This window comes from Mustela nigripes, chromosome 16 (genome assembly GCF_022355385.1).
Source record: "Mustela nigripes isolate SB6536 chromosome 16, MUSNIG.SB6536, whole genome shotgun sequence".
NCBI classification, from domain to species: Eukaryota; Metazoa; Chordata; class Mammalia; order Carnivora; family Mustelidae; genus Mustela; species Mustela nigripes.
This window is the reverse complement of record NC_081572.1, coordinates 17,585,638-17,598,968: the sequence shown is the minus strand read 5'-3', so window position 1 is coordinate 17,598,968 and position 13,331 is coordinate 17,585,638. Positions and strand designations below refer to the sequence as shown.

Here is a 13,331-nt window from a genome sequence, read left to right as displayed (position 1 = left end):
AGACAGGGGCCTCGGATGCATCTGAACCCAGAAAGCAGGGGTCTATTGAGGTCCCTCAGAGTCCTGTCCCCATCCCCTTTTAGGGCCATAACAGTTCTTCCCTGGCAGAAGCCCCCCACTCTTGCCAAATCCCCCTTTTCCATTCAAGCCCTTCATGATGACCGGGCAGGGGGAGCTTGTGAGTTGGTGATGCTGGAAGCAGCATTAAGCCAAGAGGAGGGGTCAGGTTATTTTGAGCTGGGGCTCTTCTCCGCCCCTCCCACCCCACCAGCTCCCTGGCTGGCTTAGACAAATTCAAGCCCTGCTGGGGGAGGGGGCCCACGGGACTCTGCCCTCATCCCTCCTCGGGGGGCCTGTGGGTCTGAGCCCCGAGGTGCTCCGCGTACAGCAGTAGTAAAATAAACTGGCTTCTTTATTATTATTATTTTTTAATCAATAGTCTTGTTCTACTGTCCTCTCCCGCACCCTTCTATGACACAAGTTAAAACCTGCTTCCAGGCTTCCTAGAAGAGGGAGCTCAAGTTCAAGAGCTCGAGGGAGGAACCCAGGAAAGCCTGGTGAGGGGAGGGGCTCGGGGGATGGCTAATGCCTGGGGTGGGATGGGGGCAAGAAGAGGGCTGGACCAGGCCCCCTGGGGGGCAGAGAAGAGCTGAAGGCTCCGGTGTCCACCCCAAATCTGGCAGCAACAGGTCTGGCTCTTCATGAGCCACGATGAGGGAGGGAGTGGGCCAAGAATCGGAGGAACTGGGGCCGTCTCAAGGCTCCAGGGTCACGGCCTGTTCTCTGGGGGACCAAAGCAGTCCCCAGCACCCCGCTGAGACCAGAGTGGAGTGGGCAAAGTGAGCAGGCTGGAGGGGCTGGGCCTCCCTCTACCCCTCTGCTCCACAGGGGGAGAGAGCCTCTGCCAAGGGACGCAGCCTGGCGCCCGTGGAGCCCCAGCATAGGTCAGTCCCACCCTCAGAAGCGCTGGACGCGGATGTGGACGAAGAGCGTGGCTGGCGACAGTGAGGCCCCATCCTTGGAAAGCAGGTGGATGTGGCGGTACCCTGTGGAGAGCGTAACCACGTGTCAGGTTCTCTGCACCCCCCACCCAGCAGGGCCAGGACAGCGGGGGCGCAAACTGCATCCCACCCCTAGGCTCAGGGCACACTCGGAGGACATCCCAGCCCAGGTGGCCCCGACGCCCCCCTCCCGCTCCATCCCCCGCCAACCTTGCTTCAGGCTGTCGAGAGGCAGCGTAAACTGGCCCACAAAGTCATTAGGGGAGGTGGCGTCGTAATCTTCCACCACGAAGCGGACCAGTGCCAGCTCCGGAGCCCGCAACTGGAACTGCAGGGTCTGCCCCCAGCGGGGGTTGAAGCCTAGGGCGCAGGCGTGGCAGTCAGGAGCCAGCTGCCCCCTCCCCCACCCACCCCCACTGCCCCCAGCATGCCCACCCACCGTTGTTGAGCACGTAGTTGGTCTCCTTTCGAGCACAGTCTGCGGGCACACCGTGGACCTCAACACGCACCAGGGGGTCCACGATGGAGTTCGGCTTCTCCGTGTTCAGCTTGGGCAGCTGCTGCGCTGTCAGCACCTGCCAGGGATGAAGGGGAGTTTCGGTCTGGCCCCTTGATTGGGGCAGGGAGCCCCTTGCCCTCAGCACTCGCCCGGACCCCCCTGCACGGGGCTGAGACTCAGCCTGCCCTCACCCCAAGCCATCCCCAGGCCTCCACTCTCTGGTAGTACAGGCTGGCACCCAGCAGACTAGGACCCCTCCAGAACTGGCCGTGACCCTGGGGTTGGGCCCAGTGCAGGCTGCTGACCTGGATAGTGAGAGTGGTCCTGGGGGGCCCAGGGCACTCAGGGTCAAAGGTTGTGTCTGGCTGCCGCAGGCAGGCGGGTTTCAGGACGTAGCCGCACTGCCCGTTGATGAGGAAGCGCCCGGCATTGAGGTCCATCTCATAGCCTGGCGTCTGGAAGTTCAAGGCCACTGTGGACATAGCGGTGTCAGGGCAGGGGCTCTTAGGGACCCTCCTTTCACCACTCTGATTCAGGGTCTCACTGCCCACCCCTACCAGCATTTTGTGGGGGGCATCATGGCGTCGTGGCAGCCAAGGGACCCAGACCTTGTCACCTGCACCTGATCGCTGGTATCCCCCAGGCCAGAGGGGGATGCTGGGCATAGGCCCGGGCCAGAGTCGCACCCAAGGAAGCCTGCGGTTTCCATATCTGTGCTCAAGGAGATCATATTCCCCTCCTTTGCTCCTTTGCTGGGGCTTAGCATCCCTCCAGAGCCCACTCCTGTCAGTGGTGACTCAGGGGAGCTTGTGTGTGTGTGTGGGGGGGGGGGGGGTTACATGGGAGTAGATGTTTTGAACTTCCATATTAAAAAAAAAAAATGTGAGACTTTCACAGTGTCCGGAAGAAATGACTCAAATTTGTTTTCCCACTTATCTTCCTGACAATTGTTTTAATCATTGTTATTACCAAGAGAACCCAGTTTTCCACCTTCTGGAAAGCTGTGTGGCCTGACCCCTGCCCAGGCCTCTCACGGTTTCCTGGAGGCCACCCCCCTGCCCGTCCCTGGTCCTGCTGCTGTCCCCGCTCACCCAGCTGACAGCCTGAGTTCCACATCTCCTGGGGGCTGTAGTTGGCTGAGTTCATCCGCAGCCCCAGTGGGTAGACACGGGTCAGTTGGTGGGCATTGTGCCTGACGAAGCTGTTCCCTGGGGGAGAGTTGGGGCAAGACAACGATGAGTCCTGGGTGACGAGGGATAATGAGGGATGACTGGGTGTCCCTCACCTAATGCCAGGGACTGGAACTTTCTCTGCCCCAACTCTAGGGACAAGCTGGGAACTGACGCTAAACTCCGCTGCCCCCAGACCCCCCTGCCGCAGGGCTGAGAGGACCTCCCGGAGGAGGCTACTGAAGCCCAGAGGGCCAAGGACCCCCTTCCATTTCCTGACACTGCATCCCAGCCCCAAAACCCCGCATCCTTCCCCCCTCTCAGTGCCTGGAACGGGGGCCCCAGGCTGACACCTGGCTCTCGTCCTGTCCGCCCCCATGCACTCCTCCAGCAGCGCTGCGGGTCCCCAGAACCCTTCCTGCAAGTCATGCCTCCAGGCCTTCTCCCGACCTGCTCCTCCAGCCTCGAAACCCCTCCCCCTTCTTCACCTGGCTGCTTCCACCCCAACTCTTGGTCTGGGGTCTTCACAGGTATCCCCTGCTCCAGTCCTTCCCTGATCTCACGCCCTCTGCGGGGCTCCTCCCTCAGCCCCCACCACGGCCCACCGATCACCCTGCACCACCACTCCCGACTATGTCTGGCCCTGCCACTAGGCTCGAGTCCAGCAAAGACGGACAGCAGCTCCCTCCTCCCTGGACTCTCCTCCCTCCAGGGCGGCCCGGAGCTGGGCATGTGCCAGGAGCTCATTCCCTGAGCCCCAAACTGGGGACCTCCTGACCCCTTCACTGGCCCTGAAGTCCTCTTAGTCTCCTTTCCTGACCAACTCCAGGATGCCCCCACCAGGAGCCTGCAGGCCTCCACGGCGCCTCTGGTCCCCAGATGCCCGATGTCCGGCTCCTACCTGCCTCTCGGATGAGCTTCTTGGCCTTGCGCTCGCTGAGGGAGCTGACCTGGCAGGGCTGGGGTGGCACCGGGTTGGGGCGCAGGGTCCGCAGGCGGGTGGCACAGCAGTACACGACCAGGGCCGACAGCTCTGGGGAGATCTGCTTGGCCTGGGAGATAAGCCTCAGAGGCGGCGCCCACCGGCTCCAGCCCCTCTGTCTTCCTAGCTCCCTTCCCCTCCCCAGGCAGCTCCTCCCTGCCCCAGCCATCTTGGTCCCCCTCACGGGTCCCCCCTCACCCGCCGCCTCTGTTCTGCAGCCTCCACCTCTTCTTCTTCCTCTTCCTCTTCCTCCTCCTGGTCGGATAGAATTCGACCATCCTCGCTCCGAGCAGCTGGCAGCTTCTTCCCCTTCACCAGGACCCGGCCCTTCAGCTGCTGTAGGGACCCCATATGGAAGGATTATTTCCTCTTGCCCCATCAGTCACACAAACACCTCTATGTGAGGGGGGCCTGACAGGGGGGTGCAGGAAAGGCCACGCAAAGAGGAGGGATGCTTCTAACAGGAAAAACCATAGGAAACAATGTTTAGAGCCATCAACAGGGGACTGGCTGGGGAGGTCCCTCCAAAAAGAGTATGACACAGCAGCCTTTCCAATGAATGACGCAGCTCAGAGCCGAAAGAGAAGGAGCCCTCTTCCAAAAAGATCTCCCAGGAAAAAAGTGACGCTAGAACATGTAATCACATAAGCTTCGTTGTGTAACGTTTGAAAGAGAAGATAGTTCCGCACGTAAGTCTATACACACAGGAAAATTCTGGAAAGACGCACAAGAGACTTAAAGATGGTTACTTCCCATGAAGTAGGACAAGGGCAAACAAAGACCCATTTTCCGTTTTGTATACAATTTTGTACAACTTGATTTTTTTTTAACCATGTTTGTTTCGTGCTAATAAAAAAAAAATAAAATCAGACACGCGCGCGCACGCGCACACACACACACACACACACACACACAGATGAGTCAATGTTCTGGGCATATTTGGATTGAGAGTAGGAGGAGAGTTTTCTCAAGAAGACAGAAAAACACAAATGTTCTGAGGAGGCAGATAAAACGTTCTGGGGTTGGGGAGGGAGAACCACCCAGGCCGGAGAGCTAAGGAGGTTCCTCAGACCACAGGAGGGGGTGGTCCACCCTGAGCTAGAATTCTAAGCCAGCATCGCTTGGCAAGGGCAGACAGCTGGGAAGAGAGTTTCTGGAGAAGACGCATCAACAAAGGCCTTGGAGGTGGGAATGGCGGAGATTGCGGGGACCCTGTAGGCAGGGTGGCAGAGTGGGATGGGGGAGTGAGGGGGAGGGCATGGAGAGCCCTGAGTGGGGCGGGCTGGGCAGAGAGATGTATGGGGTCCCGACCCGTGGAGGTGGCCCACGGAGGTGGTCCACGGAGGTGGCCCGGCAGGGGCGGATGACGGATTGCCGCCGCTCCTCCCCCACCCAGGCTCAGAGTCGGGGACATTCATTACCTCTGGGGATGGCAACTCTTCAGGGTTCTGCGCGTCCAGGCCCTGTGTCACCAGCGCGTCTCCCAGGATGGTGCGCAGGTGATGAGCCATGACGGCCTGCTGCTCCAGCCCACAGTGGTTCTCGAGGGATAGGATGACAGGGTACGGGGACAGCTGGGGGTGGGGAGACAGGCAGCAACTCAGAGCCACTTCCCCCTCCCGCTCCCAGCACCCCTACTACACCTGGCCCCAACCCCCTTCAGGACAGACAGGCAAAGGCACTCCCGGGGGCTGAGTAGGTGGGATGTGGGGCAGACTTAGGGACCAGTGTGTCCCTGGGGGGACAGGGGCCAGATCTGGGGTCTCTGGGGAAGGGGAGAATGTCTGGGAAGCTGAGGGCAGGGGCAGGGATGGTTTTGTTGTTTAAATGCCCTTTATGTGTCAATGACATTGGCCATGTTGTTTATGCTACACACTCCCCACCCCCCACAGCCCGTAATTTTTAAGTGCGTTTATTTATTTATTTTTTAGTAATCTCTGCACCCAACTCTGGGCTCGAACTCCTGACCCTGAGATCAACAGTCGCACACTCTTCCGACTGAGCCCACCAGGCGCCCCACGCCCAACGTGTTTTGAGGGTAAGATTCGTGCATAGCTTGCCAGGAGTTGCAACTATGCAGACTTCAGGGCTGAACGTCTCTTTCGTGCCCTTCTCTTTGGGAGTCATGATTCAAACGTCCTTCCCTACCCGCAAGGTTTTCTTCCAGACATTCTGTGATTTTGGGGCATTTACTAAACATGGGGGTGGAGGAATGGAGCCTCTCACTCAGCTTTCTTCTACCCCACTGGCCAGCTGTCCCAGTGGCACTGGGTGAGTGAGTGATTCTCTGGGCAGGGGGCGGGGGGGGGTGTTCTTCTGGAAGGACAGAGGACGCTGGGGTCACTGCGGGAGGCTCTGGGGCTGGGCATGGGGGTCCTGGGAGCTCACAGTGAAGGCGTGGTCACGCACAGTCTGGACCACATCTCGGAAGAGGATCTTGGAGGTGAGGGTGTGGCCGTGATAGATGATGGGCTCCCCTCCTGGTCCCTCCCAGCAGTCCAGCTCCACACAGCGGCAGCCCTGTGCAAAGGCCCTGTGGACAGGCAGACAGAACAGCGGGTGAGGTGTCATGTGGAAGCCACGGAGCAGAGCTATGGACGGACTGAGCCAGGTTTGAGCCCCATAGCGCCCCCAAGCTGGGCTCCCAGATGCGTTCACCCCAACCACCCCCTGCTACGGTACCTAACATAGGCCTCCGTGCTGCTGAGCCCCCCGATCTGAGAGTCTGTCAGGTATGTATTGTGTGAGGAGGAGATGAAGTAGTGGGAGAGGGGCTGGCCCATGTCCTGGAACACGCATGTGTGGGCCGGGTCCAGGGCAGCCCCTTCAGGTGACAACAGGTACATCATGAAGCCATCCAGCGTCATCAGTTCGTGCTGCTTGGCTGCGAAGACGGGTCGAAGAGAGCGTCAGGTCACTGGGAGGACTCCCATGTCTGGCCCCACAGGGCCCCAAAGCTCACTCGGCTTAGTAACGAGTACCTACCTACTGACTGGACCCTGCATGAGTTACGCCATTTATTTATTTAAAGTAATTTCTATACCCAACGTGGGGTTCGAACTCACAACCCCAAAATCAAGGGTCACACACTCTATCAACCGAGATGGCCAGGAGCCCCCACAAGTCATGCCATTTAATCTTCAGCCAAACCCCGTGAGGCAGGTATGCTGCTATGCCATGTCACCAGCGTGGCAGCTGCGTCTCCTAGAGCCAAAGGTGACTCGCCAAAGATGGCACCCACAGCCAGTAATTGTAGCTGGAAGCCCCTGGACCTGTCAGATGCTGAGACAGGACCGTGCTGACCCTGACCCCGTCTGTCAGCCCCCCCACCTGCAGGCCCCCACCTGTCTCGTTGAGCTCATAGGTGTGGATGAGCTTCTGGGCGTGGGCCAGCGTGGCGCCGTCCTCCCTTTGGTCCTCCAGGAACTCCAGCAACTCCGGGGCGCTCAGCACGCGGTCCTCGCCTGAGTACCGATGGAAGATCTCCTCCAGCTCAGGGCGTTTCAGCAACCGCCGCAGAAACTCCTCAATCTCAGCCCCCTCCAGCCGTTCGTTGTTGGAGTGGTCGCACTCCTGGAAGGCAGCGCGGATCGGCTCAGAGGAGGAGGACGCCTGGGGAAAGCGGGCCTGCACCGACCGACACACCCGTCGTCAACCACGCTGGGCAGGCGGGGACCCCCTGGTCCATAGGTAGAGAAACTGGGAGCTAGCGCACCAGCTCACACAGCTGCTCCGCTGCGGGGCTGGGATTCTAAGGAGGGTCTCTTGGCTTCAGTGCCTGTCCCTCCGCACCATGACCTACCCCCCAAAATCAAGATGTGGGAGGAAAAGCAGTGACCCAGGGGCAGGACAGACCATAATTCTTCCTCCCATGTGTTTGTGTGTGCAGGGCCATCCTTCCGTCCCCAGACCCACGCCCGTGGTCAGTGAGCCACAGGCTGACTTGACAGGGAGGAGTCCCCGTGTTGCTATGGGTTCAGGTGGACAGGTGCCATGGCTCCTGTGTCTTTCTGTGTCTCAGGTGGCTCAGACAGTCACCACCCACACAGGCGTCTGTCATGAGCTCCGACCCGGCCTCTGATGCCCAGAGCACCCCCATGTACCCCCGTCAGTGCTCCCACATGTGGGGTGTATCCGGCCACGTGGAGAGGTGCCCCATATGTCACAGTGGAGGAGGGTGGGCACGTGAGTCCGTGAGCAGACTCCTGCCTGCACGCCCGTGTGCAAGCCGTGCATGGCCATAAATGCAAAGGGTGCCTGCAGACGTGGAAAAATGAAAAGCACAGCTTTGCTGCTCTCTCTGGGGGAGCGGAGGGTCCCTCCCACCCCTGGGCTCTCTGCCTGAGGAAGAAGTTCTGGGCCCCCGTGCCCATCCTGGCCCAGCGCCCTCAGAGGAGTGCAAAAGGCTAAGTAGGCCCAGATATGGCCTTTCTGCAGGGCGAGGGCCCCGGGGTGAGTGAGGTGGGTGCCTCAGATGTCAGCGTGGGGGCAGGACCCCACCTTGAAGAGGCGGTAGGCATACATGTCATTCATGTCCACGTTCACCATTCTGAGCAGGCTCTTGATCTCCTTGAAGCTCATCTTACTGTCCTGGTCGGAGTCTGCACGGTGCAGATAGGCGTGGATCCAGGTGTGGGCGCTCAGGAAATACCCGCAAAAGCCTGGGCACCACCGCCTGCCCCACCAGGTGCCTGCCGGGACCCCGGGGTGGGGCTCCTGTGTCCAGGGGCTGTACTTCCCCTCTGCCCGCGGCCTCCACGGGCCGGGGCTGGGCTCCCCAGAGACGGGAGGCCGCGGCGCCACCCTCTATTCTGAAGACCAGGGGCTGGGGCTCGCCCTCGGGTCCCCAAGCACCCGGCCCCCTCAGCTCCCCGGACCCCGGCAGCTGGGCAGGATATTGGTCGAGACGTTCGCGCTGGCTCATGGCGTCGAGGCGCGCTCGCAGCTTGGCCAGGCCACGCACCCAGCGCTGAGCCTCTTCCGCCGTGGCCGCCGCCAAGTCCAAGTTCTTGCGGCGGCCCTTGAAGGCGATGGTGAGGCAGCGCGCCGGCGGGAAGGCGCCCCCGAAGCGCCGCAGGCCCTCGGACTGGTGGCCCTCACGGACCGCCTCGATGTGCTGCACGAAGACTGAAGGGGGGAGGGTACAGGGCACGCACGGCAGGGTCAGGGCCGCTGTCCCCCGACCGCTGTCCCGGCAGCCCGCCCTGAGCCCGCGCGACCCAGCTCACAGATGTGCTGCGACGGCGCGCGCGGGATGCGCCGCTGGAACCACACGCTCAGGCCGTCCTCCTGCAGCCGGTACAGCCGCTCCTTGTGCCACGTCCGCGAGCGGATCTTGCAGAGCCGGGAGCCCTGCAGCATGGCGCGAACGTCCTCGTCCTCCGTCAGGCCTGCGGGGGGGGGGGGGGGGGGCGGGAGGCCTGACCACGATGTCGGGGCCTCCCTGGCCCCTGGCTCCCTCCACCCTCTTCCCAGCCGGCAGCCGCCAGCGGCCTTGCCCTGCAAGCCCTCACCCGCCACTCTTCCTCTGCTTAGCTTAACGTGTCCCCAGGACTGGATTTGGCCTTTCAGCTCCTCCGCCCCAAGGTCTCACCTGGTGTGTCCCACCCAAGCCCCGGGGTGGTGGGGAGGACACCAGTACCTTCTGTCTTGGTTAAGCCGCTGCCTCCAGAGGCCCTTAGAGCAGAGCAGTCCCTCAGGCAGCACCTGGCCCTTCCGCCTCCCTCAAGGTCACCCTGTGCCACTCCCTTCCATCCCGGTCTTTAGACTTCAAGACCAGAATCTGCCACCCACAGCCTTTTCCTTTGATGTGAAACCCTGACCTCAAGAAGGTAGTCTCACTATCTAACCTAAATCTCTCTTGCTGCAATCCAAGCTCCTCACCTCCACACTCCCCAAGGCAAGGGAGGATAGCAGAGGCCACCCTGGCTCCAGGGTCACAGGCCAACGACTCCAGGACCAGCCCTGCCAAGGCCAGCCTGGGGCTGATATCCAGGTGTCCTCTTTGTGTCCAGCTGAAAGCATGGTCTGCTGTGACACTCGGCACTCCCTGGGGCCCAGCCACCATCACAATCCCACCTCACCCCACATGGGTTCTCCCTTTCCTTAGCAGGAAGAAATGCTTACAAAACATCTACCACACACGAGCCCCCAATCACGAATGAACACACGAGAAAACAAGGACAGAGATGCTTAAGGAACTTGCCAGAATTCCATGGCCACAAAGGGGAGGATGCAGGCTTCAAACCCCGGAGGTCAGGCCCCAGCACCTGTCCCCGTGGCCACTGCATTGAACCCCTCTGCTCCTCCGTCCCTGCTTGCTCACACGGTTGGGGGCGTGTTGCAGAATTTAAATTCAGGGGCCCAGGGAGGCAAATCCCAACTCTGTCACTTCTGAGTTACACAGCCTTGGTGGCAGGAACCGTGACCGCTCAGGGCCCTGTGTTCTCCACGCACGCAGTGAAGACCACAACAGCCCCCGGCCTTGAGCTGCAAAATCTGAACTTCAGCTAAGATGCCACCCGTCCTGGTGTTACTACAGCCTGCTCTCCTGCGTTACAGGTCGATACTGAAGATTTACCAGCCAGAGGACAACAGAAAGAGCGCGAACGCGGCAAACTGGAGGGTCCATGCCCTTTGGAAGGAGGAGGGCGGCAGATGAGGGCCCAGAGTTTCCAGAGAACAGGAAGCTGGGTTTGTATGTGAAGCCTCTGGATTTTTCAATGTTGGCAACTAAATCAAAGTGAAACAAAACCCTCTAAATTACCACTGTGTGAGCCAAATGAAACAGGACAGTGGCATTAGGCTTTGTGGCTCCCAGGCCCCTGTGTGTTGGGAACTCTGACCCATGCAACTAAAGTCTAAATCCCTGAGCCTTCTTTCATTCTCTCTGGGAGCCTTTGTAGGATCCTTCTTGTTTCTCTGACTCTCAGAGGACTCCTTCAAGGACGGGCTCAGACACCATCTCCTCCAGGAAGCCTTCCTTGATTTGTCCTCAAATGGGCATTCTCCCTCCCCAATCACCCACAGCATTTTTTATTTTAACTAAAGCACCCCACCTAAATTGTAATTTCAGGGAACTTTAATAAACCCAAGGACAGGGACAAAGTCTTATATCCACATCTCGGTGCTCATCCCAGAGCCAGATTCACAGCCAGGGTTTTCTGAAAGGGGAGGACAAGCCATGTCCACCGACAACTGGGGAACTAAGCACGTTCTACCCCTAGCCCTACCCTATCTAGCCTTTCCTTGTGGGTCAGGATGGTTTCTGAACCCTGGCAGTGATCGGACTCGCCCGGAGAAGGTGGCAAACCCCACATCCCAGAGATTCTTGTCCGGCAGGTGTGGGCTGGGACTTGGGTATCGATGTTTAAAAATTGCCCTGTGAGGGCACCTGGGCGGCTCAGTGGGTTAAAGCCGCTGCCTTCGGCTCAGGTCATGATCCCAGGGTTCTGGGATCGAGCCCCACATCGGGCTCTCTGCTCAGCAGGGAACCTGCTTCCTCCTCTCTCTCTCTGCCTGCCTCTCTGCCTTGTGATCTCTATCTGTCAAATAAATAAATAAAATCTTAAAAAAAAAAAAATTCCCCTGTGACCCCGAGGGTGACTGTGATTGACAATCAGGGTCTCAGGGCCAGGAGGAGAAGCCTGCCATCCGGAGGAGCCCATGGTCCCCCTTGGGGCTAGCCTGTGGCTCTGAGGGCTCCAAAGGGTCTCTCAGAATTCAGACCGGGCTAGGAAGGGGAGGTGGAAACCTTGTCATTCCAGACAAAGAGCTACAAGGTGGCCCACAGCAGGCCAAGAGACTCACTAGACCCTCAGCCCTCTGCACCCACATCTGGGCAACTTCTGAATTCCCTCAGCCTGAGAAGCAATGGCTTGGGTGGCAGGACACTCAGGGAACCTGTAGGGCCACCACAACTGAGCCCCCCGCCCCCAACTCCCCAGCTATGGGAAAGGAACCCCTCATTCCCATGACAACCAGGCTCTGCAGCTGGGGCTACCTCCCCTGACCCAGCCAGTCCTCTGAGGCCAAGCCCATAGTTGAGGAGGGTGGGGGAGAAGGGGGGCTGGCGAATGACTAAGGCCGGAAATGGAGGTGAGTCACCGAGGTCCTGCTTTGTCCAGAGCATTCTGCAAACAGGACATCAAGACAGGGAGCCAGAACTTCTGATCAGCTCTCCACTGGGACAGGTTCCCATGTCGAGGGGGCCCTTGCCCCTGGCCCTCATCCCCAGCTGCCCAGGAGCCTGCTGGGGGAAAGGGTGACACTCTAGTCTGCCCGCCCAGCGGGGACTGGGACTGGTCTCTGGCTCACGATGCTCCCAAACACGCATCCATTGGAAAAGCCAAATAGAATGAGAGTTCAATGCCAGGCTGAGCCTGGTGCTGAGTTTCCAGAGCAGGTGACGCTCCTTCCCTGTTGCTTCAGCTTCTGAGCCCTGGGGTAGGGAAGGGATTAGGGCTCCAGACAGGAAGGGTGGGACCCAGAGAGGTCAGGGAGAGAGGTCAGGAGGAGGGCCCAGGCCCTGGGCAGAGGCACTGGAAGGCACCTGGCTCTCTGCCCAGGCACCCAGTCAACATTTATAGGCCCTGCCAGGGCTCCAAACCCACAGATGCTTCCTCCACCTCATTCCTACCTGCTTGGAGCAGGTGTACCAGCTGCCTGCTCCTAGTGCTTCCCGTGGGTTCTCTAATCTAAACATCTCTGCCTTGAACGTGGAGCTGGGCAGGGCCAGTGTCATGGCCACCTTGACCAAACAGAGGGGGAACAATCATTAAATAACAGTAGAATAATGGGGATGAACAAAGGCAAAAAAGGTAGAAACAACCCAAATGTCCATCAACAGATGAACAGAGAAGCAAAGGTGGGTACAGACACACAGGGGAACATTAGTCAGCCGTAAAGAGGAGGGACATCTGATCTAGGCTGCACGGATGACCCTGGATGACATTACACTAAGTGAAATAACCAGTCGTAAAAGGACAGATTATCGTATGATCCCACTTATAGGCGGTGTCTAAAATAGTCAAATTCATCTGGACCGATTATATGGCCCATACGCCTCAATAAAAAAATTTCAGAGACGGAGTGTAATTAGAGGTTACCAGGGCCTACGGGAAGGGAGGAAGGGGGAAATGACGGGTTAATGGCTACAGAGGGGTTTTTGTTTGTTTGTTTAGGATAATGGAAAAGTTTTGGAGCGAGCACAACATTGTGAATGCCTCACATTGTGCATGTAATTAATGCCATTGAAATAGCCACTTAATGCATTTTTTACCACAGCTTTAAAAATTAGTAACGTAGGGCGCCTGGGTGGCGCAGTGGGTTAAAGCCTCTGCCTTCGGCTCAGGTTATGATGCCAGAGTCCTGGGATCGAGTCCCGCATCGGGCTCTCTGCTCAGCAGGGAGCCTGCTTCTCTGTCTCTCTCTGCCTGCCTCTCTGCCTACTTGTGATCTCTGTCTGTCAAATAAATAAATAAAATCTTTAAAACAAAAATTAGTAACGTAATAGTCCAGTAACCACTGGATGCTTAAATGGGTGACCTGTTTGATATGTGAGTTAACATCTCGATAAAGCTGTTCAAAAGGCACAGAGTGGGGGCGCCTGGGTGGCTCAGTGGGTTAAAGCCTCTGCCTTCGGCTCAGGTCATGATCCCAGGGTCCTGGCATCGAGCCCT

At 58.7% G+C, this 13,331-nt stretch overlaps 1 protein-coding gene across 5 annotated transcripts in view; it reads right to left on the bottom strand.

Moving 5' to 3' along the window:
- Positions 1-417: 417 nt before the first annotated feature.
- Positions 418-13,331, bottom strand: part of PLCD3 (phospholipase C delta 3) — a 19,316-nt gene continuing 6,402 nt past the window's right edge. The window contains exons 2-15 of one of the 5 annotated variants that reach the window (XM_059378697.1): positions 8,880-9,041; positions 8,550-8,778; positions 8,152-8,281; positions 6,996-7,224; positions 6,334-6,535; positions 6,040-6,184; positions 5,073-5,225; positions 3,877-3,987; positions 3,571-3,712; positions 2,592-2,708; positions 1,806-1,972; positions 1,441-1,576; positions 1,212-1,361; positions 418-1,046 (exon numbers count right to left, since the gene is read on the bottom strand). In XM_059378697.1, the coding sequence (XP_059234680.1) occupies positions 958-1,046; positions 1,212-1,361; positions 1,441-1,576; positions 1,806-1,972; positions 2,592-2,708; positions 3,571-3,712; positions 3,877-3,987; positions 5,073-5,225; positions 6,040-6,184; positions 6,334-6,535; positions 6,996-7,224; positions 8,152-8,281; positions 8,550-8,778; positions 8,880-9,041 (2,162 nt within the window). In that variant the 3' untranslated portion in view covers positions 418-957. Of the gene's footprint in view, positions 1,047-1,211; positions 1,362-1,440; positions 1,577-1,805; positions 1,973-2,591; positions 2,709-3,570; positions 3,722-3,849; positions 3,988-5,072; positions 5,226-6,039; positions 6,185-6,333; positions 6,536-6,995; positions 7,225-8,151; positions 8,282-8,549; positions 8,779-8,879; positions 9,042-13,331 lie in introns of those variants that run through there. The other 4 variants (XM_059378695.1, XM_059378696.1, XM_059378694.1 and 1 more) reach the window with 4 other exon arrangements.